At 45.8% G+C, this 23,929-nt stretch overlaps 1 protein-coding gene across 1 annotated transcript in view; it reads left to right on the top strand.

Moving 5' to 3' along the window:
- Positions 1–23,929, top strand: part of LOC116522585 (ubiquitin carboxyl-terminal hydrolase CYLD-like) — a 41,425-nt gene extending 17,496 nt beyond the window's left edge. The window contains exons 9-15 of the mRNA XM_032237562.1: positions 11,219–11,310; positions 13,211–13,274; positions 14,396–14,528; positions 15,569–15,677; positions 19,103–19,221; positions 20,926–21,142; positions 23,092–23,929. Of these exons, the coding sequence (XP_032093453.1) occupies positions 11,219–11,310; positions 13,211–13,274; positions 14,396–14,528; positions 15,569–15,677; positions 19,103–19,221; positions 20,926–21,142; positions 23,092–23,276 (919 nt within the window). The 3' untranslated portion in view covers positions 23,277–23,929. The remainder of the gene's footprint in view (positions 1–11,218; positions 11,311–13,210; positions 13,275–14,395; positions 14,529–15,568; positions 15,678–19,102; positions 19,222–20,925; positions 21,143–23,091) is intronic.

Genomic DNA, 23,929 nt, shown 5'->3' with positions numbered 1-23,929 from the left:
GTCGGTTCAAACTCTGAGAAGCTCTGTTTCACTCCGTGCTATGTTTGGCCGTGCAAAATTAATTAGCAGTTAGGTCTCTGGCAGCCTTTCCAGGGAGATAAAGGTGGGTGCTTATCAACATTACCCTGAAAGATTTTGGCAACTTGAGCAGACATCTGTTGGACTCTTCACAGCCCCTTTTGTGAATCATTACGGGCTGTGAATGGCCATAATCCATAGCCGTTTAAATAAAAAGAGTGTGTTTGGGACTAAGAGTGTCATTTATGCTTTCTCAGGAAGCCTAGGTCAGAACATAGTTGCTCTCTTTGATTTATACATATTCAACAAGCCAGAGAACAGCTGGGAACTTCTAAGATTGCCAAACATTGTGATGGGAGAATGTAGTTGTGGGTTAGTGCAGGACGGGGTGGTTTCCCAAATGGGTTGAGTCATCTTGAGTCTGTCGCTTTCACTCTCCCCGAAATAGACATGTAAATTTTGGAAATCGAGCTCATAATGATGCTTAGTACCTATTGTTATTGGTAATTGTGGCCTCGTGGGAACTTTTGGAAACATTTGAGCTCACCTCGGGCTTTATCGGTGAAGAAAAGGTTTTGGGAGATCTTTCCCAAATTTTGATAATTGGGCAAGCCAGGACATGCAGTTGTGTATTTAATAAAAAGCAGGACTAGGGGGCGACTTGATAGCAGTATTCCAATATCTCTAAGGGGCTGCCATAAAGAAGAAGAGGGGATCAACCTATTCTCCAAAGCACCCGAAGGCAGGACAAGAAGCAATGGATGGAAACTAATCAAGGAGAGAAGCAACCTAGAACCAAGGAAAAAAATTCCTTATAATTGGAACAATTAAGCGGGGGAACAGCTTGCCTCCAGAAGTTGGGGGCAACACTGGAGGTTTTAAAGAAGAAATTGGACAAGCATTTGTCTGAAATGGAATAGGGTTCCATGCCTGAGCAGGGGGTTAGATTAGAACAGGGATCACCAACCTATTGGAACCCAGAGACCACTAAATTCATAATTTTAAATCCCGCAGACCACTAATAGGATCTGACTAATGACCAGCCGGATGGACATGGCAAGGTGGCATGTGACTTGGGCATGGGCCAACTCAATGTCACTCACATTGAGGGCCCCCCTCACCAGTCTCTATGCGCTACTCCTCACCTGCCTGCCCAGGCTCTTTAGGGGCCCCAAAGGAAGCCGTTGTTGGAGCTAAGCAGCCACCATGAGAAAGAGTTGGCAAAACATCTGGCTCAATTCAAATGGGATCTGAAGGAGGCTCAGCAGAAGCACCTCACTGAGGACTACGAGCATAAGCTTTCCAAGCAGAGGGAAGACCTGCGGGAATGCACGGTCAGGTACTGGCACCTGGAGGCTCAGCAGGCTGAGATTATCAGCCAGTTCCAGGCCATGATGCAGTCCCACTGGAACAAGGCCCTCTGGCATTTCTTTCCAGTCTTTGCCCAAAGCCCCAAACCAGGAGTCTGAAGCAGACCTCAAGTGAGAATTTCTACCCTCCTCTGACCCACACAAAAAGACCCAGAAGGTGGAGACTCTCTGCAGCAACACAAGCATTTATTGCATGTATCCGTAGTTTGAGGACCTCTGATTTAGTGCAATATAAAAAATGCAAATAATTTCTCTGCGGACCTCCAAAATTTTCTAGTGGACCACCAGTTGGTGACTGCTGGACTTGAAGATCTCCAAGGTCCCTTCCAACTCTGTTGAACAAATTGCTTTGTTTAACGGTATTTTAATCCCTTTGGGATAATAGGAGAAACATCACCACTCCCTGCTCCCTTATTTCATGTTTCTTAAAGTGGTGGGGTTGAATCCAGTTAATAGTGAGCTGGATGCCTTTAAGAATTCTCAGGGTTGGTCTGGGAGAATGGGGGAAAGGAGAATGAATGAGGTGATTTTCCAGGAGGAAGTTTTGGCTCATCGATTCACCAGTCTTTTAATTGGTAAACCACAGGAACATTCAGAAGGCTGGTAGTTTTCAGAAATAAAGGCCTGTCTGAGGAACTGAATCCTCTGGTTGAGGTTATGAAACACTCAGGCTCTTTTCACAGACTGGAATATTGTGCTTCATTATCCCATAATATGATTTAGATACAAGTACAGATTAACTGAATTGGAAGGACCTTATAGGTCATCTAGTCCAACTCCCTGCCCAAACAGCCTACCCCATTTTTGACAGGTGGCAGTCCAGCCTCTTCTCGAAAGCTTCCAATGATGAAGCCCCCACAACTTCTGAAGGAAACGTCTGTTCCACTGGTTGATTGTTCTCTCTGTCAGAAAATTTCTCCTTATTTCCAGGTTGAATCTCTCTTGTTCTGTTCTGCTCCGGGCAATGAGGTTCTGCTCGGGCAGCCAGTTAACTCCACGCTTAGGAATATCTTTCAGATCACGTTTATTATCAGGCATCCTTAATAGCAAAACTTACAGTTCAGTGTTAAGATTCTTCTGACTTTCCATGATCTGTCCCATCACGTAGTGTAAAAAGACATTAATTCCTCTAACCCAAGCTGCTGGTGCAAAGCTGCTTCTGGTAGTGCCGATGGCGATTCAGTGAGTGCCCAGTAATAAATCAATTTACCGGGCAGAGTACCCCACTGCCGAATCAGGGAGCACAGATGTGGTCACATGTTATGGGACTACATTTCCCATGAGGTAGTAACATTTCCCATGAGGTAGTTTCTTAAAGGAGACAGCTTTTAATTCCTAAATTAGCTATATACTGTTGGGACAGCACACTGGGACAGCACACTCCCCACCTGGAATTATAAATTCCACTATCAACTAGCCTTTAACTAAAGATAAACAAAAAACATGGCATAAAAATGCAAACTGACTGCCTAACTAACTGAGTTACACAAAGACATAGCATGACTATCTAATCAACTAAGATAAACAAAGGCTTAACATCAAAAATGTAATTAACTGACTAATTAACTGAGCATGCAACTCTACCTAACTGATTAACTGGGTTACACAAGGCATAGCATCAAACAGTGCAAACAATCATGTAAACACAAAGCATGCAAAGCTTGAGGTTCAATCTTCTAGTTCAGTCTTTCGTGGCAATAGTTCTGGGTCGCTGATTGGTCTGGTGTAGAGTTTCTTGGTGGAAATCCTCTTCGCGACCTGAGCCTCCATCTGACGAACTAGTTCATCATTACTGGGTGGGGCTTGGTGCACAAGTCCCATAGGCCATGAGTTCCAGTGGACACACGTCCCTTAGGCCACAAGTTCCAATACATGTCTTTGGGAATGAAGTTCCCTGCTGGTTCTGGCCAGTCACCTGTCTTCTGGGTCAGTAAGGTGGCTGGAGTAAGGGCAGTTGGTATTTCAGGATCCAAAAACTCTGGAACCAAGGCTTGAGAGTTGATGATGGCTGCACCTTCTACCACGAGGGTGGTGAAGATGATTACTGCTAAGCCCAACATGAGAGGCTTCCATCTGGAGAGTTGTTTGAAGCGAGTTGGTTCTTGGGACTGGTTGACAGGTAGTTGTGGTGCTAGTTTCACCATTCCCATGATGAGACTGATGTGAACGTTGTTCTCCCCACCGTAGACGATGTGAACATTGTTCTTCCCACCGTAGATCTTGATGTATCCTACAGCTGTTACCGCTTTTGTTGTGGCGATAGGCAAGGTGGGAACGTACTTGCGCTGGACAGGAACGCCTTGGAGACAACTCAGGGATTCTCGCCATATTGGCCGATCTTGCTTCTGTTGGATGTGCTGTTCGTTGCTGGACCACATGAAACATAGATAACTTTGATGGTTTTCTCTGACGAGGAATAAGTAGAACATCTGCTGGATGGTGTCCATGATGGCTATGGCTTCCTTTCTGGGGTGAGTGAGCATGCTGAGTAGACTCTTGGTGAGGTTGGGACTTTTGAAGAGCACTTTATTCAGAGAGGGACCTTGGAATTGTGCGCTGGCATCGAAGACTACTCGGATCTGACCTGGCTTCTGTGGGTGGTACACTCCAAAGAATGGCAGGTACCAGCATTCTTCACCATTTTTCAGAGGTGGAGCAAGTTCTGCATGTCCATTCTGGACCATCTTGTTCATGAACTCCACTAACTGAGCTTTCATTGCAGGCTTCTTATACATGAGTCGTCTAAGACTGAAAAGGCGGGATAGAGCTTGCTCATGATTGTTTGGAAGCCGTTGCCTTGGTATACGAAAGGGTAGTGGAGCCACCCAACTCTTAGTAGCGTCTTGTTGAAACTCCTTGTCCATGAGCCTCAAAAATTCTTTGTCCTCTATCGACAAGGCTAAGTCATTGTCTTCTTTGCTAGTTTGGAACACTGTTGCTCCTAAAACTGGCTTGATCGATGAGGTCGTGAAATGTTCTTGGCATGGTTTCAAGTGGGATGTTCTTCCATTACTGAGAGTGGAAGTTGTGAAGACATTCACCTGGGTTGGGGCCTGCAGCCGATCGACACAAACCGTTCCTGTGATGACCCATCCGAGTTCTGTCTTGAGGGCGAGTGGGGAGCCTTTTGGGCCTCTGACCATTCCATGGCAAGCGAAAGCGTCAGGGGCATCCATTCCCAACAAGAGCAGGATTTTGGCTTCAGGGTCTAGGGCAGGAAAGTGATTAGCCATGTGTCTCAGATGAGGTATGTTGCTTGCTAACTCTGGTGTCCCGATCTGACTGCGATTGTCTGGTAGATCATCCCATTCCAGTAATGATGGCAGTGGGAACTGTGCGCTCCCATCTAATGCTTCTATGCAGAATCCGTTGACTTCCCTCCCCACCGTGCGCTGTGATCCAGTGCACCCTGAGATCGTAAATCCTGTCTCTTCGGTTTTGACGTCGAATAGATCGAAGAATGCTGACCTTGCTAACGACCTGGTGCTTTGCCCATCTAAGATTACATACATCTTCACGGCCATTTCTGGATGAGTGGCAGGGTAGACTTTGGCCAGGCAAATTTAGTGGCACGTGCGAGGTGTTGAAGAGCCACCACATATTGAGGTGCATCTGACGCTTACTTCTGTGTTAGTTTCTGGGTGCGCTTCGGCATTTTGTGGAGCCTCTCTGTATGGAGGGGTGTGGGCCGTTGGACGATGCGCTGTCTCGGAGTTTGGGTGTAGGGCGCCAGGGTGCCAGCTACTCTTGCATAGAGGACATTGCACCTTGGCTGTACATTCTTTGGCGATGTGTTCTGTAGAGTCACAACACTTATAGCAGAGTTTGTACTCCCTAATTAGAGCTTTCCTTTCCTCCATAGGCTTCTTCCCAAAATCTCTACATTTGTTCAAAGGGTGGGAAGCCTCGTGGAATGGACAGAATGGGTCCTTGTTCGTTGTTGGGGGTTTAACTATAACTTTCCTGGATGGTCGCACGTTGGAATCGTTCCTGGCAGAGTTAGAGATTTGCGTTTTGTGAACTGACACAAAGGTTTTTTCCTTTGTGGTCTGCATTGGACTCTTGATTGCAGCAGTATTATGGGCAGCCTCTTTGGCGATTGTGGAGTAGTCATCCCAATGACCTAGGTTTCGAGGGTCAGTGCATTGCTCTACCTGATCAGCAACAAATTCTTGGAGTGTAGCAAAGGGAGGATCATTGTATTGATTGTTCTTCCTGTAGGCGTCCCGCAGATCGGTCCATCGATCATTGAACCGTCTTGATAGTTTTCTGATGATAGTGTTCTGTGTGTTGTATTCATTAAGGCATGCCAATCCCTTAGTTGTGGGGTCTTCTTGAGCAAACCGTAGTTCCGAGAGGAGGTCAGAAAACTTCCATAACTCCTCGGGATCATTTGGACTAATATTTGGGTGCTCGATGACCTGTTTCAAGAGTGAGGATTCCATGAGCATGGATGTGCCAAACTGTCGATCAAGTACTTTCCATGCGTGTTCGCAGGCTTTGACTGGATCCTTCAGGTAAATGTGGTAGATTCTTGAAACCATTTGTTTAGACTTTGGGCCTAACCAGGCTTTCATAAGTACAATCTCATCCTCAGGCTCTATCTTCTCATTACGGACAAGACGTTTGAGGATCTCCCTCCAGACCCGATACTCTCGGCCTGGTTTGTCCGAGAACTTCTCTAACCCTTTCTCTAACCAACTCATCTTCCTCTGCCAAGGTTGCCAGTCTGCTCTAGGGTGGTATGCCGGGGGAATCGGAAGGGTGTGCCCTGAAGCTTTGGGTGGATCAGGTCCTGTGGTATCCTGTTGGTTTGAACAGGTGCGGTCTATAAGAGTGGGCGTGGCAGCTGTGAACAGCTGGGGTTTTTCTTCCGAAAGATTCTGTGCAACTTCATGTTGCCACTGTGTAGCCAAGGGTTGTTTTTGTTGTTGCTGTGCAGATTGACTGTGTTTATAAATCTGTTCGTTCCTGTTCAAGTAGCCTTGAGGTATTGGCAAGAATTCCTTTGCCTCGACGCTGATGTTGCTACTTGCAACTATTTGTATCTCTGCTGGCTGAGGATTGTTTGAAGTTGCTCTGCCATGGTTGAGATTATCTGGGTTCGTCGGTTTAGGCTCTCCAGTTTGAAGGGAAGGAATGAGTGGTGCAGACTGTATGACATCAACTATCTCTTTAGCTTGTGGGTTTGTTGATTGTTCCTGTTGTATTACGTGTTGGCCGTTTACGTAGGCTTCGACACATGCATCTGGGTTCTCTGCTTCTACCTTCCTAGGATCGAAGTTGAGGAGGCCACCATCAGCCTCGGCCTGTAGAACTTTGGCCCGTACTCGTTTTTTGTTTGCTTTCCGCTTGCGCCGGAGGTATTCCAATTGAGCCTGAGCTTTGGCTTCTGCAGCTGCCTTGTCTGCCTGAGCTTTGGCTACTGCAGCTGCCTCGTCTGCCTGAGCTTTGGCTAGTGCAGCTGCCAACTCTTCCTTCAGCAGCTGCTCTTCTCTTGCTGTCTCTAGGTCTACCTCTGCCATCCCAGCTTTCATTAGTACCTCTCCAGCTGTAGCTCTTCGTGAGCTGTGGCTGTAACGGGAAAATTGCTGTGAGACGCTGCTACCTGCCCTTGATTGGAAAGATGAGGCCTTTCTGGAGGTGTGGGAGGAAGCTGCGTGTGACTGTTGAGATGTCGTATGTGAACGATGAGACCTCACTGATGCGGCCTTCTCTCCCTGTGTAACTTTTGGACTGGATGCGGATGTCCTCTTAGAAACGTGAGAGGGGGCTGCATGTGACCCCTGAGATGGTGTTCGTGAACGATGGGACACTTCAGATCTGGCGTTTGTTTCTGATGTGTCCTTGGGATGGGATGGGGATGCTTTCCTGGAAGCATGAGAGGAAGCTACATATGACTGTCGAGATGCTTCAGACTCAGCCTTCTTGTCCTTGGGATTGGATGAGGACGCTTTCCTGGAAGCATGAGAGTGAGCTATATATGACTGTAGAGATGCTTCAGACTCAGCCTTCTTGTCCTTGGGATTGGATGAGGACGCTTTTCTGGAAGCATGAGAGTGAGCTATATATGACTGACGAGATGCTACCGACTCAGCCTTCTCATCTGGGGTTGTCTCCCTCTCCAAGTTGGATTGTATATGGTCTTTGCTGCATTGGATCTGCTTTTTACGTTCTTTGTATAACATCTGAATGCGCAAAGTTTCCCCCTGGAGTTCTTCATCACCATTTAGTTGTAACTGGATAGCAGTGAGGCGGTCTCCGTAAGATCTCCATGGCTTGTAGATTTTGTCCATATCTTTACATAAAGAGCGGAGGCGTTCTGGGGGTAAATCGTCTTCGAGTTTGTTGCAGAGATGCTGCAACTGCTTCCAGGCGCTTTCTTGCTTTCGATAAACCCGGTCCCATTCCTCCAAGAGGTTTGACCGCATAGTCTGCATAGGCTTTTTATACTGTCTTAGGTCATAGGCTGTTTGACATGTTTCCACCTTTTCTGATAGTTGGACATCCAATTCTGAGCTTTGGGTGACCAATTCTGAGTCTATGATGGGTTCAGGCATGTCTGACCCTTCTGCCATGGTTAGAAAGGTTCTATAACGAGGATTAATTCAGAAAATGTCTAGAATCCGTTATCAATTTTTGAGTCCAACTCCCTTTTTTTTTTTGGCCACTAGGTTGCGTTGCAAGACTTGAAGATGTAGCTGCAGTTCACGTGTCGGCCACTAGGGGGGGTTGCTACACTTGGAGAGGTGGGCGCAGTACACTTGTTGCCCACTGAGGTGCATTGAGAAACTTTGGAGATGCAGGCGTAGTTCTCCTGCCAGCCACTAGCGTGCGTAGAGAAGCTTTGGAGATGCAGGCGCAGTTCACCTGCCAGCCACTAGCGTGTGTTGAGAAGCTTTGAAGATGCAGGCACAGTTCACCTGCCAGCCACTAGGGTGCGTTGAGAAGCTTTGAAGATGCAGGCACAGTTCACCTGCCAGCCACTAGGGTGCGTTGAGAAGCTTTGGAGATGCAGGTGCAGTTCACCTGCCAGCCACTAGGGTGTGTAGAGAAGCTTTGGAGTTGCAGGTGCAGTTCACCTGCCAGCCACTAGGGTCCATTGAGAAGCTTTGAAGATGCAGGCACAGTTCACCTGCCAGCCTCTCGAGTGCGTTGAGAAGCTTTGGAGTTGCAGGTGCAGTTCACCTGCCAGCCACTAGGGTGCGTTGAGAAGCTTTGAAGATGCAGGCACAGTTCACCTGCCAGCCACTAGAGTGCGTTGAGAAGCTTTAGAGATGCAGGCACAGTTCACCTGTGATGCAGGCGTAGTTCACCTGCCAGCCTCTCGAGTGCGTTGAGAAGCTTTGGAGTTGCAGGTGCAGTTCACCTGCCAGCCACTAGGGTGCGTTGAGAAGCTTTGAAGATGCAGGCACAGTTCACCTGCCAGCCACTAGAATGCATTGAGAAGCTTTAGAGATGCAGGCACAGTTCACCTGCCAGCCACTAGAGTGCGTTGAGAAGCTTTGAAGATGCAGGCTCAGTTCACCTGCCAGCCTCTCGAGTGCGTTGAGAAGCTTTGAAGATGCAGGCACAGTTCACCTGCCAGCCACTAGGGTGCGTTGAGAAACTTTGAAGATGCAGGCGCAGTTCACCTGCCAGCCGCTAGAGTGCGTTGTGAAGCTTTGAAGATGCAGGCACAGTTCACCTGCCAGCCTCTCGAGTGCATTGAGAAGCTTTGGAGTTGCAGGTGCAGTTCACCTGCCAGCCACTAGGGTGCGTTGAGAAACTTTGAAGATGCAGGCGCAGTTCACCTGCCAGCCGCTAGAGTGCGTTGCTAGTGTTGGCTTAAGGTACTGCGGTTCTAGAGTGGCCACTAAATGGCGTTTGTTGTGTCTATTGTTTGGATTGGTGGCAATTGCGTTTCCTGTTTGAGGTTTTCGGCTCAGCTGCCTCTCCAATCTTGGGATTCCTAAGGGACTGGACCCGAACTCGGAACCCCTCTTGGACCTGGCTGGCTTGATACCTCCTAAGGGCTTGCACCTTTTCCCACTTCACAAACAATAACAAATCAGCAAGAACGTAACATGCACTCTCTTTTGATTCATTCAGCTGGTCTGCCTCTGCCTTATGTCTCTTTTAGCTGTCTGCAGGCTTGCATCAGTTGGCCTCTTTATTGCCTCTCGTTGCCAAGACAACTCATCAATAAAGTTCAAAGGAGTTGGGAGGTCTGCTCTGGGCTGATGACCTCTTCCTTACTCAAATTTCGTTTGCATGGAGATTTTTCCATGAGGCATTTACTACACAAAGAACTTATTTTCTTGTTAGTTTTGGGAACGAAAGGGGGGTTGCTTTATCATGCAAATCCTGATTTCCTTTTAACACACTTTCTTAATCACAACAACTTTCTTCATCTCAGGAGAGATAATCAGCCTTTCTCGCTGAAATGGGATGTTTCTCTTTGCTCCAAAAAAGCGGGGGGGTGGGATCCTGGCAGCTTTTCTCAGTTAAAATGCAAACAGAGTTTGGGATTCCACCTCAACGTCTTATTTACTCAGGAGCTTCTGGATGGGGGCAAATCATTCATCATCTTTTTCTTGAGGGGAATAAACTTCAAAGCCTTTTCACTCTGAGGAGGTCAAAGAATTTCTACTGTCTTCTGCTTCGGAGCTCAGAGAGGAAAACAAAGGAAGCTAAAGGAGTTTTAAGGTTTTTTAACTCCGGAGCTCAGAGAAGGTTAAAGGTGTCTAATGTCTTTTTTCTGTTCTGCTCCGGGCAATGAGGTTCTGCTCAGGCAGCCAGTTAACTCCACGCTTAGGAATATCTTTCAGATCACGTTTATTATCAGGCATCCTTAATAGCAAAACTTACAGTTCAGTGTTAAGATTCTTCTGACTTTCCATGATCTGTCCCATCACGTAGTGTAAAAAGACATTAATTCCTCTAACCCATGCTGCTGGTGCAAAGCTGCTTCTGGTAGTGCCGATGGCGATTCAGTGAGTGCCCAGTAATAAATCAATTTACCGGGCAGAGTACCCCACTGCCAAATCAGGGAGCACAGATGTGGTCACATGTTATGGGACTACATTTCCCATGAGGTAGTAACATTTCCCATGAGGTAGTTTCTTAAAGGAGACAGCTTTTAATTCCTAAATTAGCTATATACTGTTGGGACAGCACACTGGGACAGCACATGTTCAATTTCCATCCATTATTCCTTGTCTGGCTTTTGGGTGTCTTGGAAAATAGCTTGACCCGCTCCTCTCTATGGCAGCCCCTCAAATATTGAAACACTGCTATCATGTCTCCCCTAGTCCTTCTCTTCACTACAGTACTTCATCCAGTTTTGGTCACCACATAAAAAAAAGATGTTGAGACTCTAGAAAAAGGGCAGAGAAGAGCAACCAGGATGATAAGGGGACTGGAGATTAAAAAATATGAAAAAAGGTTGCAGGAACTAGGCATGGCTAGTCTAGTAAAGAGAAGGACCAAGGGAGAGATGATAGCAGCGTGCCAATATTTGAGGGCTTGCCACTGAGATGAGGGAGTCAGACTATTTTCCAAGGCCCGACAAGGAATAATGGATGGAACTGATCAAGGAGAGATTCAACCTGGAAATAAGAAATTTTCTAATAGTGAGAACAATCAACTAATGGAAGTTGCCTTCAGAAGTTGTGGGAGCTTCATCCCTAGAAGACTTCAAGAAGGGACGTGACTATCATCTGTCAAAAATGGTGTAGGGTCTCCTGCTTGGGTAGGAGTTGGACTAGATGACCTACAAGGTTCCTTTCAACCTGGTTAATCTGTAATCTGACTTTTGTGTGTGTGGTTGTTTTTTTTCCACCTGATAGGAACGGCTACGTGTGTGCTACCAAAATCATGGCCTTGCGGAAAGTTTTGGAAACAGCTGGGCACTCCTCTGGTTTCACCAGTGAAGAAAAAGGTTTGGGCCTGTGCACGTCTGAGTGTGTGTGTGTGAGAGAGGGGATGGTTGAATAGTAAAGTGAAGGAGCCATCTTGGCAATTGTGAAAGATAGAGAAGGGGAGGGGAAGGGAGGGAAGGGGTGGAGAGCAAAGAGATCTGTATAATGTTAATGTAAAACTAGTCCAGTCTAGCATATTATTAATACTGGACCATAAAGAAACACATTGACACATTTTTTTTCATTTTGTGGAATATTATGCTCTGCCATAAACTGATAATGAACATATATCTGGGATCCTCTCTTGAACATCAGTAGTGTCTACCTCTTTCCATCTACCTATCTGTTGTGGTCTACCAGAGGCCTGCGGAGCTGGCAGCAGTGTCGGAGAGTAAGGAGGTTGAGGAGGAACATGGGCCAGTTCTGGAGTCTGGGGAAGACTCGGACGAGGGCTCTGCATCGGAGGCAGAGTAGGGCCAGGGCCATCTGGTAGCTTTGTGCTGCCTCTGGAGTCTGACATCAGCGAGGTAGAGGAACAGGGAGAGCCTGTTCCCAGTGCGTGCATGCGCAGAGATGCCAGAAGACAAGAACAGTTAAGTCAAAAGGGGTGACTCAAGAGTAAGGCTTGGAGATGATTGGCCCCTTCCATGGGACATAACGAAGGAGCAAACAGATGTGAGCTTTTGCAGGAAGCAGCTTTGTTCGTTCTGGTCGGTTTAAATTCTGAAGCTCCGTTTGACTCTGTGCTCCATTTGGCCTTGCAAAACTAATTGGCAATTAGGTCTCTGGCAGCATTTCAAGGGAGATAAAGGTGGATACTTATCAGCCTTACCCTGAAAGACTATGGCAGACTTCTCTTGGGCTCTTCACAAACTGTTTGTGAATCATTACGGATTGTGAATGAGCTTAATTCACAGTTGTTTAAAATTTTAAAAAGGGTTTTTTGGGACTAAGCATGTGATTTTTACTGTTTCAGGAAGCCTAGGTCCATACTATAATCATTAAATGATCTTTTTTATAAAGTTTTTTTTTATTTTTTCATTTTCATAACATATAATCATATGTATACTATTATATAACCCACATCACATTGCATTATTAAATGTTTACATCAATTCATCTTATCAACAATTCCCCAAACCAATTATTGGCTCTTCTGCTCTCCATACACCATATTTGTACCTTATCCATCACTTTCTTCTCCCTCTCTCTCCTCCCCCTCCCTACCTCCTTTCTTCCTGCTGTCAACCTTCCCTTCTCTACTTCCCCTTCCTCTCTCCCCTTTCCACTTCTTTCTCTCCTCCTCTTCCCTCCCCTGCCCTCTCTCCTATCCTTCCCTTATCTCTCTCCTCTAGTTCGCACTCTTCATCTCATTTACTTGGTTTATTTCAGCTTCTGAGCAAGCTCCATTTTATGTTGATGGTATTTATAATTCCTTTTCAATAAACATATTTAATTTTAACCTGTATGCTCCTCCTTTTTTAAAAAAAAAATAGAACAAAAAATTATACATATAGAGTCTTTGTGCTTTTAACCACCCCCGGCTAATTTTGCCCGAGATGTAGATCTGGTTACAATTGTAACCAGATCTACATCTCGGGCAATTCTGACGCTATTCTCATCATTATCTTTATATAATTATACACCCTTACATGCCCCCAATTTGTGATTCTGTCTTTTAATCTCAATGATCTTCTGAAAGTTGGGGCAATTCAGCAATAGGAAGAGGTCATCTTGCTACCTGAGATGGTCCCCACTGTTGTTGAGCTTCAAAGGAAAAATGGGGACACAATTGGGGTGGTGTTACTTTATTTACATTCTTTCTTTGCTCAAGGGAAGGCAGGTTTGTCTGAATTGGGCGTACAAGGTGGGGGGGGGAGAAAGATTGCCTCTCCATTTTTGCCTTCTTTCTCTCGGCAGACCCAGAAGAGTTCCTCACGCTGCTCTTCCGAGTGCTAAAGATGGAGCCCCTCTTTCAGATCCGGTGAGAAGAATGAGCTGCTTCCTATTTTGTAGTCCCATGATGTATATTTGTGGTGTGCAGAACACTTCAAATTCAGACCGTCACAGATTTAAGACGTTCCATGGGGGGCCCAAAACATTTAGTTTGGAGGCAAAGAGGTCTGTTTTGTATTCAAGATGAGGTGGTTTCAATTACTCGGAATTCCCAAAGCACCCCATTGCATGTGTTTAACAACTGTTTCAGCTGAGGGAGAGAAGGAAATAGAATTGCCCCACACAATCCTCCCCTATTCCATCCCCATCTCTCCCTCAGGCTTACCCCACAGAATCCTCCCCTGTCCTATCCCCTTCTCTCCCTCAGACTTGCCCCACAGAATCCTCCCCTATCTTATCCCCTCTACCTCAGGCTTGCCCCACAGAAGCATTTTCTACCCTATCCCCTTCTCTCCCTCAGGCTTGCCCCACAGAATCCTCCCCTGTCCTATCCCCTTCTCTCCCTCAGGCTTGCCTCACAGAATCCTTCCCTATCGTATCCCCTTCTCTACCTCAGGCTTGCCCCACAGAAGCATCTTCTACCCTATCCCCTTCTCTCCCTCAGGCTTGCCCCACAGAATCCTCCCCTGTCCTATCCCCTTCTCTCCCTCAGGCTTGCCTCACAGAAGCCTCCTTTATCCTATCCCCTTCTCTCCCTCAGCCTTGCCCCACAGAAACCTCTCCTATATATGGCGACGTTTCGACGAAGTCACATTCGTCATCTTCAGGCTGCTGCTGACTACTTCAGGTTAGGTGTTTCCAGGAGTAGTGATATATAGGATATATATATATATCCTATATATACTCTCTGATTAGCTGCGATAGGTACAGAATAATAATATTTTTAGTTATAGAGCAGTGAAGTTACTGTGACCACAAAGCACCCCTAAATTTCTATTTGACCTTATTTTGATTGTTCTGTTTTGCTAGGCAGTGTACTCCTTAGAATGGTTTTGCAACCCTGAGGGATAGAAACTTTAATAAAGAAAATAATCCATGGTAGACTTAGTTGCTTACATTTTCCCTACATTTACAAATTTTCTCCCAGTTTATTCCAGACCAACTAGTATCCCCTAATCTAATTCTCTTTTTTCTCCTCTTTGAATCCAGCTCAGCTGGCCAGGACCCTCATGGCTGCATATTCTACCAGATATTTACTGAGGACCACCCTACTCATGTAGTCCCAACGGTTCAAGAGCTTCTGGAGGGATCACTGGTGATCGGGGATCTCAAATTCACAGAGGTGAGATGCAGGACCCGGAAGATAGGTAGATGCGACCTTCCTATCACTTCAGATATTGTTTTCAGCAAGACAACGTGTATCACATTTGAAGGATCGCAGGGTACAGAAGGTTGATCTAAGGCAGCAATGTCAAACTCAATTTCATTAAGGGATTTGTTTGATGCCGGGGGGGGGGGGCAGAGTGGGAGTGGCCAGGGTAAGAGTGGCCAGCTCAACATCACCCATGTCAAGGGTGCCTGTGGTGGCCTGAACACTCTGCCAGAGAAAACAGGCTCCTGAACTCTGTTTTCAGCTGCGATGGCCTCCTGCATCCCTCTGTCAGTGAAAACAGAGTTCGGGAGGGCTGCCTGTGGGCCTCCTGAGCTCCGTTTTTGGTGGCAGAGGCACCATGAGCCAATATTTCACTGTTTACAGGGTGGCCCCATGGGCCTGATCTAAACACCCCGCGGGCCAGCTCTAGCTCCCTGATGTAAGTTTGACACACCTCATCAAAAGTCAGAAACATCGACCAGATGGTGGTTGTGCAATCAGAGTGATTTAGTTCCATTATTGTAGCCACCAACTTCACAACAGGTAGTTCTCAACTTATTGTAGCCACCACCTTCACAACAGGTTCATTTAGTTACCGTTCAAAGCTACAACATCACTGGAAAAACTACCTTATGACCGTTTTCCACACTTTATGACCGTTGCTGCATCCTCGTGGTCACATGACCAAAATTTGGATGCTTGGCAACTGATTGATATTTATGCTGGTTGCAGTGTCCCAAGGTCATGTTTTATGACCTTCTGAACAAGTAAAGTCAATGGGGAAGCCAGATTAATTTAACAACCGTGTCCCCAACTTAACAATTCCAGTGATTCACTTAACAACTGTGGCAAGAAAAGTTGGAAAATGAGACAAAATTAACTTAACTACTGTCTGACTTAGCAATAGAAATTTGGGCTCAGTTATGATGTTATGTCGAGGCCCACCTGTATTAGATACTCATCCATTCTTCCACTCAATCTCATCCGGGTGCTTCCGTTCTTCTTGGCAGGCCCCTTCATGCCTTATCCTTCAGATGCCTCGGAATGGGAAGAACTTCAAAGCTTTCCGAACCATCCAACCCAGCCTGGAACTTGACCTCACGGATCTTCTGGAAGAAAGTAAGGGATGAGAGAGAAAAAGCACATGCCTCTGTCATAGGACTTCTCATCTGACAATCTAGGACTGTGATGGCAGTGGAGCCCTCTCTGTTCAGCACATGAGCTGTTCGGCTTCACCACGCATGAGAGCACACCTCCTGCCGGCCAGCTGATTTTCGAATCTGCTGTGCATGCGGGAGACGCATGTGCATGTGCATGTGGGAGTGCAGAAGGATGCCACGCTTCCTCCCATCCTGTGTTCCATTTTTGGTGCCAGGAGGCTTTAGGGAGGGCCTCTGGAGGCCAGGGGAGGCCGTTTTCACCCTCCCGGAGGCACAAAGAAAGCCTCCAGGGCCTGAGGAAGGCAAATAATGCCCTCCTCCCCATTATGGGGGATTCACACACGCACATGCAAGAGGCCATGTGTGCATGCACGGGGTAGGCCGCAAGTGCATGTGCTGGGGGGGCACATTGCATTGTGGGTGGAGCACGCATGTGTGTGTTCTCTCTCTCTCTCTCTCTCTCTCTCTCTCTCTCTCTCACACACACACACACACACACACACCACACACACACACACAAAATTTTGGCACGCGAGGACGAAAAGGTTACCCATCACTCATCTAGGACATGGTTAAGGGTGAAAAGTAGTTCAGTTTAGCATCTTATTCCTTTATGTCACTTCCACGAGATAGACAACAGCAGGAAATCACAGGAAAGCTAATAAAACTACTTTGTATTGAGATTGGCTATGATAATGATTATAATGAATATATATGAAGCGGTGGACGTGATGAACCGGGGTCTTGAGGCCGTCAGGGACTGGATGAGGGCTAACAAACTTGTACTCAACCCGGAGAAGACCGAGTGGCTGTTGTGTTTCCCTCCCAATAATTCGATCAGTGTTCCATCGCTCAGGCTGGGGGGTCAAATTTTATACCCCTCAGAGAGGGTTCGCAACTTGGGAGTCCTCCTGGATCCACAGCTGACTTTCGACCACCATCTGACGGCTGTGACCAGGGGGGCATTTGCCCAGGTTCGCCTGGTACGCCAGTTGCGACCCTACCTGAACCGGGAGGCCCCCACAACAGTCACTCGGGCCCTTGTGACCTCTAGGCTGGAATACTGCAATGTGCTCTACATGGGGCTGCCCTTGAAGAGCATCCGGCGACTTCAGCTAGTCCAGAATGCGGCCGCGCGAGTGATTGTGGGTGCACCTCGGTTCGCCCACATAACACCTATCCTCCGCGAGCTGCGCTGGCTACCTGTTGATCTCCGCGTGCGCTTCAAGGTGCTACTTGTCACTCATAAAACCCTTCATGGTAGTGGATCTGCGTACTTGAGAGACCGCCTCCTGCCAATTACCTCCTTGCGACCAATTAAATCGCATAGATTAGGCCTCCTCCGAGTTCCATCTGCCAGTCAGTGTCGACTGGCAACCACACGGAGGAGAGCCTTTTCAGTAGTAGCTCCGACCCTTTGGAACGATCTCCCCGTGGAGATTCGTACCCTCACCACCATCCAGACCTTCCGCACAGCCCTTAAGACCTGGCTAGCCCGTCAGGCCTGGGGATAAAGATTATAATCTGTCCCCACCTGAATGATGAATGAATGTTGTGTACTATTTTACTCTTATGTATTGTTTTGCGTTTATTGTCTTGTACCCTCCCTTCCCTATTTTATGTAAGCCGCCCTGAGTCCCCTCAGGGAAAAGGGCGGCCTATAAATATTAATAAAATCTAAATCTAAAATCTAAATCTAATAGAACTTGGAAATATGCATTGTATCCTCCTCCTTGTAGTAGTTCAGTAAATTAGAAGGGTGTTTGCCTGAGCCATTTCCATATCTTATCTTCTACTTCTGGACTTCAACTTCTTTTGCCTAGGTAAAAGTATTCTATGTGAAGGTTATCTTCCTTAATGGTTTCGTCTACTATGCCAACTGCCGTAGATACTCTGTGGAAGCTCTCAAACGGAAGTAACTATCTTCCTCTACTCTTTACACATAGCAGTTGGTTTGCGTTGTGACCTTCCAGCGGCCAGCAGAGCTGGCTGTAGATTTAGACAGTGAGAGGTTGGGAAGGAAAATGGCCCAGTCCTGGAGCCTGGGGAAGGCTTGGAGAAGGGCTCTGTGTTGGAAGCAGAAAGGGGACCAAGGCCATCTGGTAGTTATTTGCTGCCTCCAAAGTCTGACATCAGCGAGGCAGAAGACCAACGGGAGCCTGTTCCTAGTGTGCACGTGCGCAGAGCTGTCAGAAGGCAAGAACAATTAAGAAAACAGGTCGAGTTGGGAGTAAGGTTTGGAGATGACCTCCCATAAGACATAAAAGAGGAGCAAATGGGCTGTGAGCTTTTGCAGGAAGCAATTAGTACAAGCTTTGAAAAGTTCTGTTTGACCCTGTGCTAAATTTGGCCTTACTCTGCATTTGGCAATTAGATCTCTGGCAGCATTCCCAGGGAGATAAGGTGAGTGTTTATCAACATTCCCCTGAATGTTGACTGTGGCAACTCGAGCAGACATCTGTTGGAATCTTCACAGTCTGTTTCTGAAGCCTTATGGACTGTTAATGACCATAATTTACAGACTTATAAGTAAAAGAGGGTTTTTGGGACTAAGATTGTGATTTATGCTCTCTCAGGAAGTCTAGGTCAGAACAGTTTGATGTAGTCGTGGTGATTAAAATGGTGAACAATGGCCAGAAAGGCCCAAGCTAAAATATCCTTTGTTATGAAAATTATTTGGGTCGCTTTGGGTCAATTATGATTTGTTAGTTCAATCTAGTGAGGTGATTGTGGGGAGAAAAGGAAGAATGAATGCTATGCATGCTGCCTTGAGATCCTAGAAGAAAGGTGGATTGTAAACCTAATGACCAAACAAGTACGGAATGATGGAGAAGTTGCATGTTCCTTTTGACCTTCTTCTCCTTCACTGAGCTTTCAACCTTCACAATTTGCTAGTTTGCCTTTTTTAATATCTACCTAAACTTATGGCTTTCACTACATCTTGGAACAATGGAGATCCCTGAATTAACTGAAGGTTGACTCAGCCTTCCATCCTTCAGAGATTGGTAAAATGAGGAACTAGATTGTTGGGGACAATAGGCTGACTCTGTAAGCCGCTTAGAGAGGGCTGTGAAGCACTGTGAAGCGGTATATAAGCCTAAGTGTTATTGCTATTCCCATTCCTACTGTGCTCCTTTTGTCTGTGGGTAAGTTTCAAGTCATCAACTGATCCTCCCCCCACTCCTCCCGGTTTGCTAGCCCTGAGGAAAGAAATATTTGTGCTAAATGCCTTTTCCCTTGTGGGACAAATGGAATTTGTACCCTGTTTTTATCCCAACTTGGCAGTCAATTACAGAGTACTGAATGTCATTTCTCATAATCCACAGCCAACGAGTTGCTTTTAACTTCTAACTTAGCCCAACATTTCTGATTTCACCACTGCAGCTCCCCGAGAGTGTTCTGTATGCCAAGGACTGGCTGTGATGGAGTGTCTAGATTGCTATCAGGATCCTAGTTTCGGCATGCGACACATCAAACAGTTCTGCAAGATTTGCAATCAGCAGGTATCTTTGCGCCACCTTTCCATCCCAGGATACTCCCTTAAGCTAGGTTTGTCCGACAAAGAACATATAGCCAAAGTTCAGAGTTTTTCTGGTTAAGATTCTCCTCTACTAGATGCAGAAAAGTTGGAATGTATTTGACAGATGTAATTTTGTTGATGCTCTTGTGAGGGGGAAACCCTCATTGTTAAACTGCCCTTTCCAGTGTCAGTTGCATCTACTAAAAATTAGCAATTCAAGGTTTGAGCCCAACACACCAAAATAAGAGTCCTGTGCTTCCCTTGCCTTATTTTTTGTATTTATGTCAGTGTTCCGGAAAGGCCCAACTCCCGTGGAAAACTCTTGAAACAGGCATTTTCTCAAAGCTCCCATTTATTAGAATAAGCATACAGGCATATCTGGCAAAACCTGAATCTGGGATTTCCAGGCTTTCCCTCTGTAAGTCAAAAGCCCAAACCCAGCCCCCCCCCTCCCTGCATCCATCAATCCATCACATGATCCAATCCCAATCCATCCCAACTCGAGATATCACTTCAACCACTCCTCCTCCAGCTGCAGGAATACCATGACCTTTACTGAAAAAAAGAATGGTATTATGTCTAACTACATCCCCTCTATTAAATCCCCACTCCTAATTTCTCAAGCACGAAAATGTGGCAGCATGCTTTCTGGTGTTAATATGGCTTCCAAAATTGATAATTTATTCATTTGATAAATTTATTTTCCACCTATCATGCCAGGGGGCTATTCTATGTGGCTTATTCTGGAAATGTATATTATTTAAAAAGCTACAATTCTCTTCTTCTAATATCTGAGAACTCATTGAATAGAATATCTGTGTTCTGACCCAGCTCCCAAACAGGACAAGCCTTCTATAGTTAAATAAATGTTTCTTTTATTAGGAGCGCCATGAGACCTGGCAAAAAGTCTCTCTCTTTCTGTCTCTCTCTCTCAACCAATCTGTTCTACAGGGAGAACAATAGTTTATTCATCTCCTTCCCCTGCCTTTTATCCCTAGAGCTAGGATAGGGTTTCACTAGCAGCAGTGGTCCTTCTGTCCCAAGGATCAGCCCATAGATTTACACTGCTCTCCTCTCCTCTGCCTTCTGCACGTCCACGTGTCAGGCACTGTATTCAGCTGTTCCTGTCTCTTCAAGGCAACCTGAGAGCTCTGAGGGGGAAGAGGGAATGGAGCTGGCAGAGAGAGGGCAGGGCATGGAACCTGGGCCATCCATCAGCCTTCAGATGGAGAGTCAACAGCCACCAGATCTGGAGAAGGCTGAGGAGGAGGAGGAGGAGGAAGAGGAGGAGGAGGAACAGCTGGGTCCAGTTCCTGACATGCAGATGCGCAGAAAGCAGAGGAGAGGAGAGCAGTGGAAATCCGTGGGCCGATCCTTGGGAAGGAACAGCCACCACTACTAACAAAGCCCCACCCTAGCTCCAAGGATAAAAGGCAGGGGGAAGAGATGAATAGATGTGGCAGACAACTATTCATCTTCCGGCCAGCCAGACTTGTTAGCTTGCGTTGAGAGAAAAACTTTTTGAGGAGGCTGCTGGCCGTGCTAATAAAGGAATCTTTGAGTGCACTTCAGAGGGATATTTGTCATGTTTGGGGAGCTGGGTCAGAACAATATGGTTGCCGAACTGGAAAGACTCAAGGCAGATTTATTTCAGATCTCTTGGTGTTCTTTGGCCACTGCTCTACAGGTTCACAAGCACCGGGCCCGACGGTACCACCAACCCCGTCCACTGCATCTTCCTGAGGAGCTTTGTCACTTTGGCTCTTTGCCAGAGAACATCCCCCGCCAGACAATGCAGCTCTTCGCAGTTCTCTGCATTGAAACAAGTCATTACGTGGGCTTTACCCGCTACGGTCCAGATGTCCACCAGTGGCTTTTCTTTGATAGTATGGCTGACCGTGAGGGTGAGTTGTTTCAAAATGTCTTTTCCAAAGAAAACCAAGGTTTGCTTTTATCAATGCAATGTTTAGTTTGTGGAGTGGTACAGTGACCTAAAGGTGGAGCTTCGCCTCATAATCAGGAGGTTGTGGGTTCGATCCTAAGTAGAGACTGATATTTCTCTCTCTGGGCACAATGAGAATATACCTGCTGCAAAATTCGTCATTGGTGATGTTAGGTAAGCTCCCCGTTGGGAGACTGAGTACGTTCAGAGAAGCGTTGTGAGAGTGGTGTTGGAGAACACACAAACCAGCATAGAGAGGCACTGCAGTTTAAATAGGCTTTTACTTTCGTGGAAATAGAGGTATCAGAGTCCATCAAACAGTCCAAGTCATACACGGATAAGACAGTCAGTCATCAATGTCTTTCAGTTAAGGGATAATCCAAATAACATAGATCCAGTATCATATAATCAGTTCAGTACTCAAAGGTTGCTAGCAGTTGTAAAACTTACAATAGCTCACAGCACTTTCTAACAGCCAGCGTCCAAAACACTCAGATCAGACCAGACTAGCATCTAACACAGAGCTAACAGTCATTCTGGCTCCCTTTTATGGCCGATTGAGGGAAACAGCAACCAATCACATTTTACAGTATGATTTAAAGAAACAGGTACAGCATTATTACATGATTTATATATTGCCAACCCAACCGTTAGATTATATTCCTAACAGGTGACATGAAGGGCATCTGGCCAGTAAATACTCAGCTCCATTCAGTTGCCCCGACTCTACCCCACAAGGGATTACGGGGTCATTAAACAATGAAAAAAATGCTATATTTAGCTTGTAAAATCGGACTAATCTAGTGAATTGGTTGGATTCCAGTCGTGAATTGACTTGGAATTCTCCCTCTGTCTGAATGTTGAAACTGAATCTTTAGATTAGTTTGATTTGGATTGTTTGAAGGAATTCATTGGGGGAGGGGGGAATCCACCCTGCTTTCCATGTGGATTAAAGTATTAAATGTTGTCCAAATTGACAATGTTTGGAATTGGAAAGTACAGGGAGTTCTCAACGTATGACGACAATGGAGTCCAAAACCTATGTTGCTATGTGAGAAATGAGCTCTCCCCCTTTTACAACTTCTCTCACCACATTTGTTAAGTGAATCACTGCAGTATTAACATGGTTGTTAAGCTACCCCATTGATTTTGCTTGTCAGAAGGTCGTAAGGTCGTAAAGGGGGATCGCATGACCCTCCAGGAGACTGCAACCGTCATAAATGTGAGTCAGCTGTCAAGCAACCAAATTTAAATCATGTGACCATGGAGATGCTGCAATGGTCTTAAGCATGAAAAATGATCGTGTCACTTTTTTTCAGTGCTGTTGTATGGTCACTAAATGAACTGTTGTAAGTACAGGACTTACCTCTATCCCATTCCACAAATTAATCAATTGTTCAGTTTGCGGTTTGGTTGGTTGAATCATTCTCATACCCTCTACATTATTGTTTATAGGCGAGGTTATTTGCACACCTTGACTGTGTGGGAAGCTTTAATTAACCAACTACCATAAATCAGAAGTTGCAAGAGCAGGAGGCAAAAGAGATACATACCCGAATCTAGATCTTTATAAATGGGATTTAAAAAGTAAACAGAAGCCATTTTATCAGTTGCCTGAAGTCTAAACCAGATGTTTAGTTGCTTGGATAAATATCTTATAATGGTCTTATAAGCAAACATGGGGACTCAATGGGAATTTTTGCTTGGCCTTGGGGTAAAAAAATATCTTCCAAATTTCAGAAAAGTTAGTAATGGAAGAATCTTCAAAGATGCTATTGTTAGTGTTTCTCAATGCCGAAATCTCACTGATCAAAGGTTGGAATTCCAACAGTAAGTTGATTTACTTTCCCCTCTGTTTCTTTCCATGCATACCCTCCATCCTTATGCCTGTCTTCTTTTTTTTTCCCCAAGGTGGATTGAATGGCTTTAATATCCCCCATGTCACACCGTGTTCAGAGGTAGCAGATTACTTGGAAATGCCCATTGAAGCTCTGCAAACTTTGGATCCCAAATCTTTACCCTCTTATGCCCGCCGCTTGCTCTGTGATGCTTACATGTGCTTCTACCACAGCCCTTCCCTCAGCCTCTACAAATAAAGCTTTGGATGAGAGACAGGAGATTGTAGGAGAGAAAGAAGCTATGTGGCTGTACGTATCCCATGGCAGATGTGGCTGCAAATCTGAGACCCCCAAAGATGCTTTTTTCAAGAGGCAACTAGACTTCCTGGTTTTTCTTTGAAGACGTTTCATTTCTCATTCAAGATGGTGCTTCAGAAGAAGCTCTGAAGAGCTGAAGAAACTTCTTGGATGAGAAGCTTCTTCTTCAGCTTTTTCAGCTCTAGTTGCCTCTTGAAAAAAAGCACCTTTGGGACAGCCATGACTTGGATGATTGCAAATCTCCATAGACATTTAAACCAGATCCTTTGGGAGTGACAACCTGAGAGAGCACTGAATAATTCGGAAGCAAAGGCTGTATACAATTACCTATAACTTTTTCAGATGGAATCCATATTGGAATCTGTCCTTCCTTTCGGGCTAATCTAGACAAAATGTTTAAAAAATATTATATGAGATTTCCCCTGACCACTCTTCACCATTTTAAACATTTTAGGGATGGTGGACACAATTAAACTAACTCCATCCACTTGGAGCAACTTATCAAAGGATGTTTGATTAAGTAAAGGTAAAAGTTCCCCTCGTACATGGGTGCTAGTCGATCCCGACTCTAGGGGGCAGTGTTCATCTCTGTT

This window comes from Thamnophis elegans, chromosome Z (genome assembly GCF_009769535.1).
Source record: "Thamnophis elegans isolate rThaEle1 chromosome Z, rThaEle1.pri, whole genome shotgun sequence".
In the NCBI taxonomy this organism is placed as follows: Eukaryota; Metazoa; Chordata; class Lepidosauria; order Squamata; family Colubridae; genus Thamnophis; species Thamnophis elegans.
Note: the sequence above shows the minus strand (reverse complement) of the source record. Positions and strands in the feature narration are given on the sequence as shown.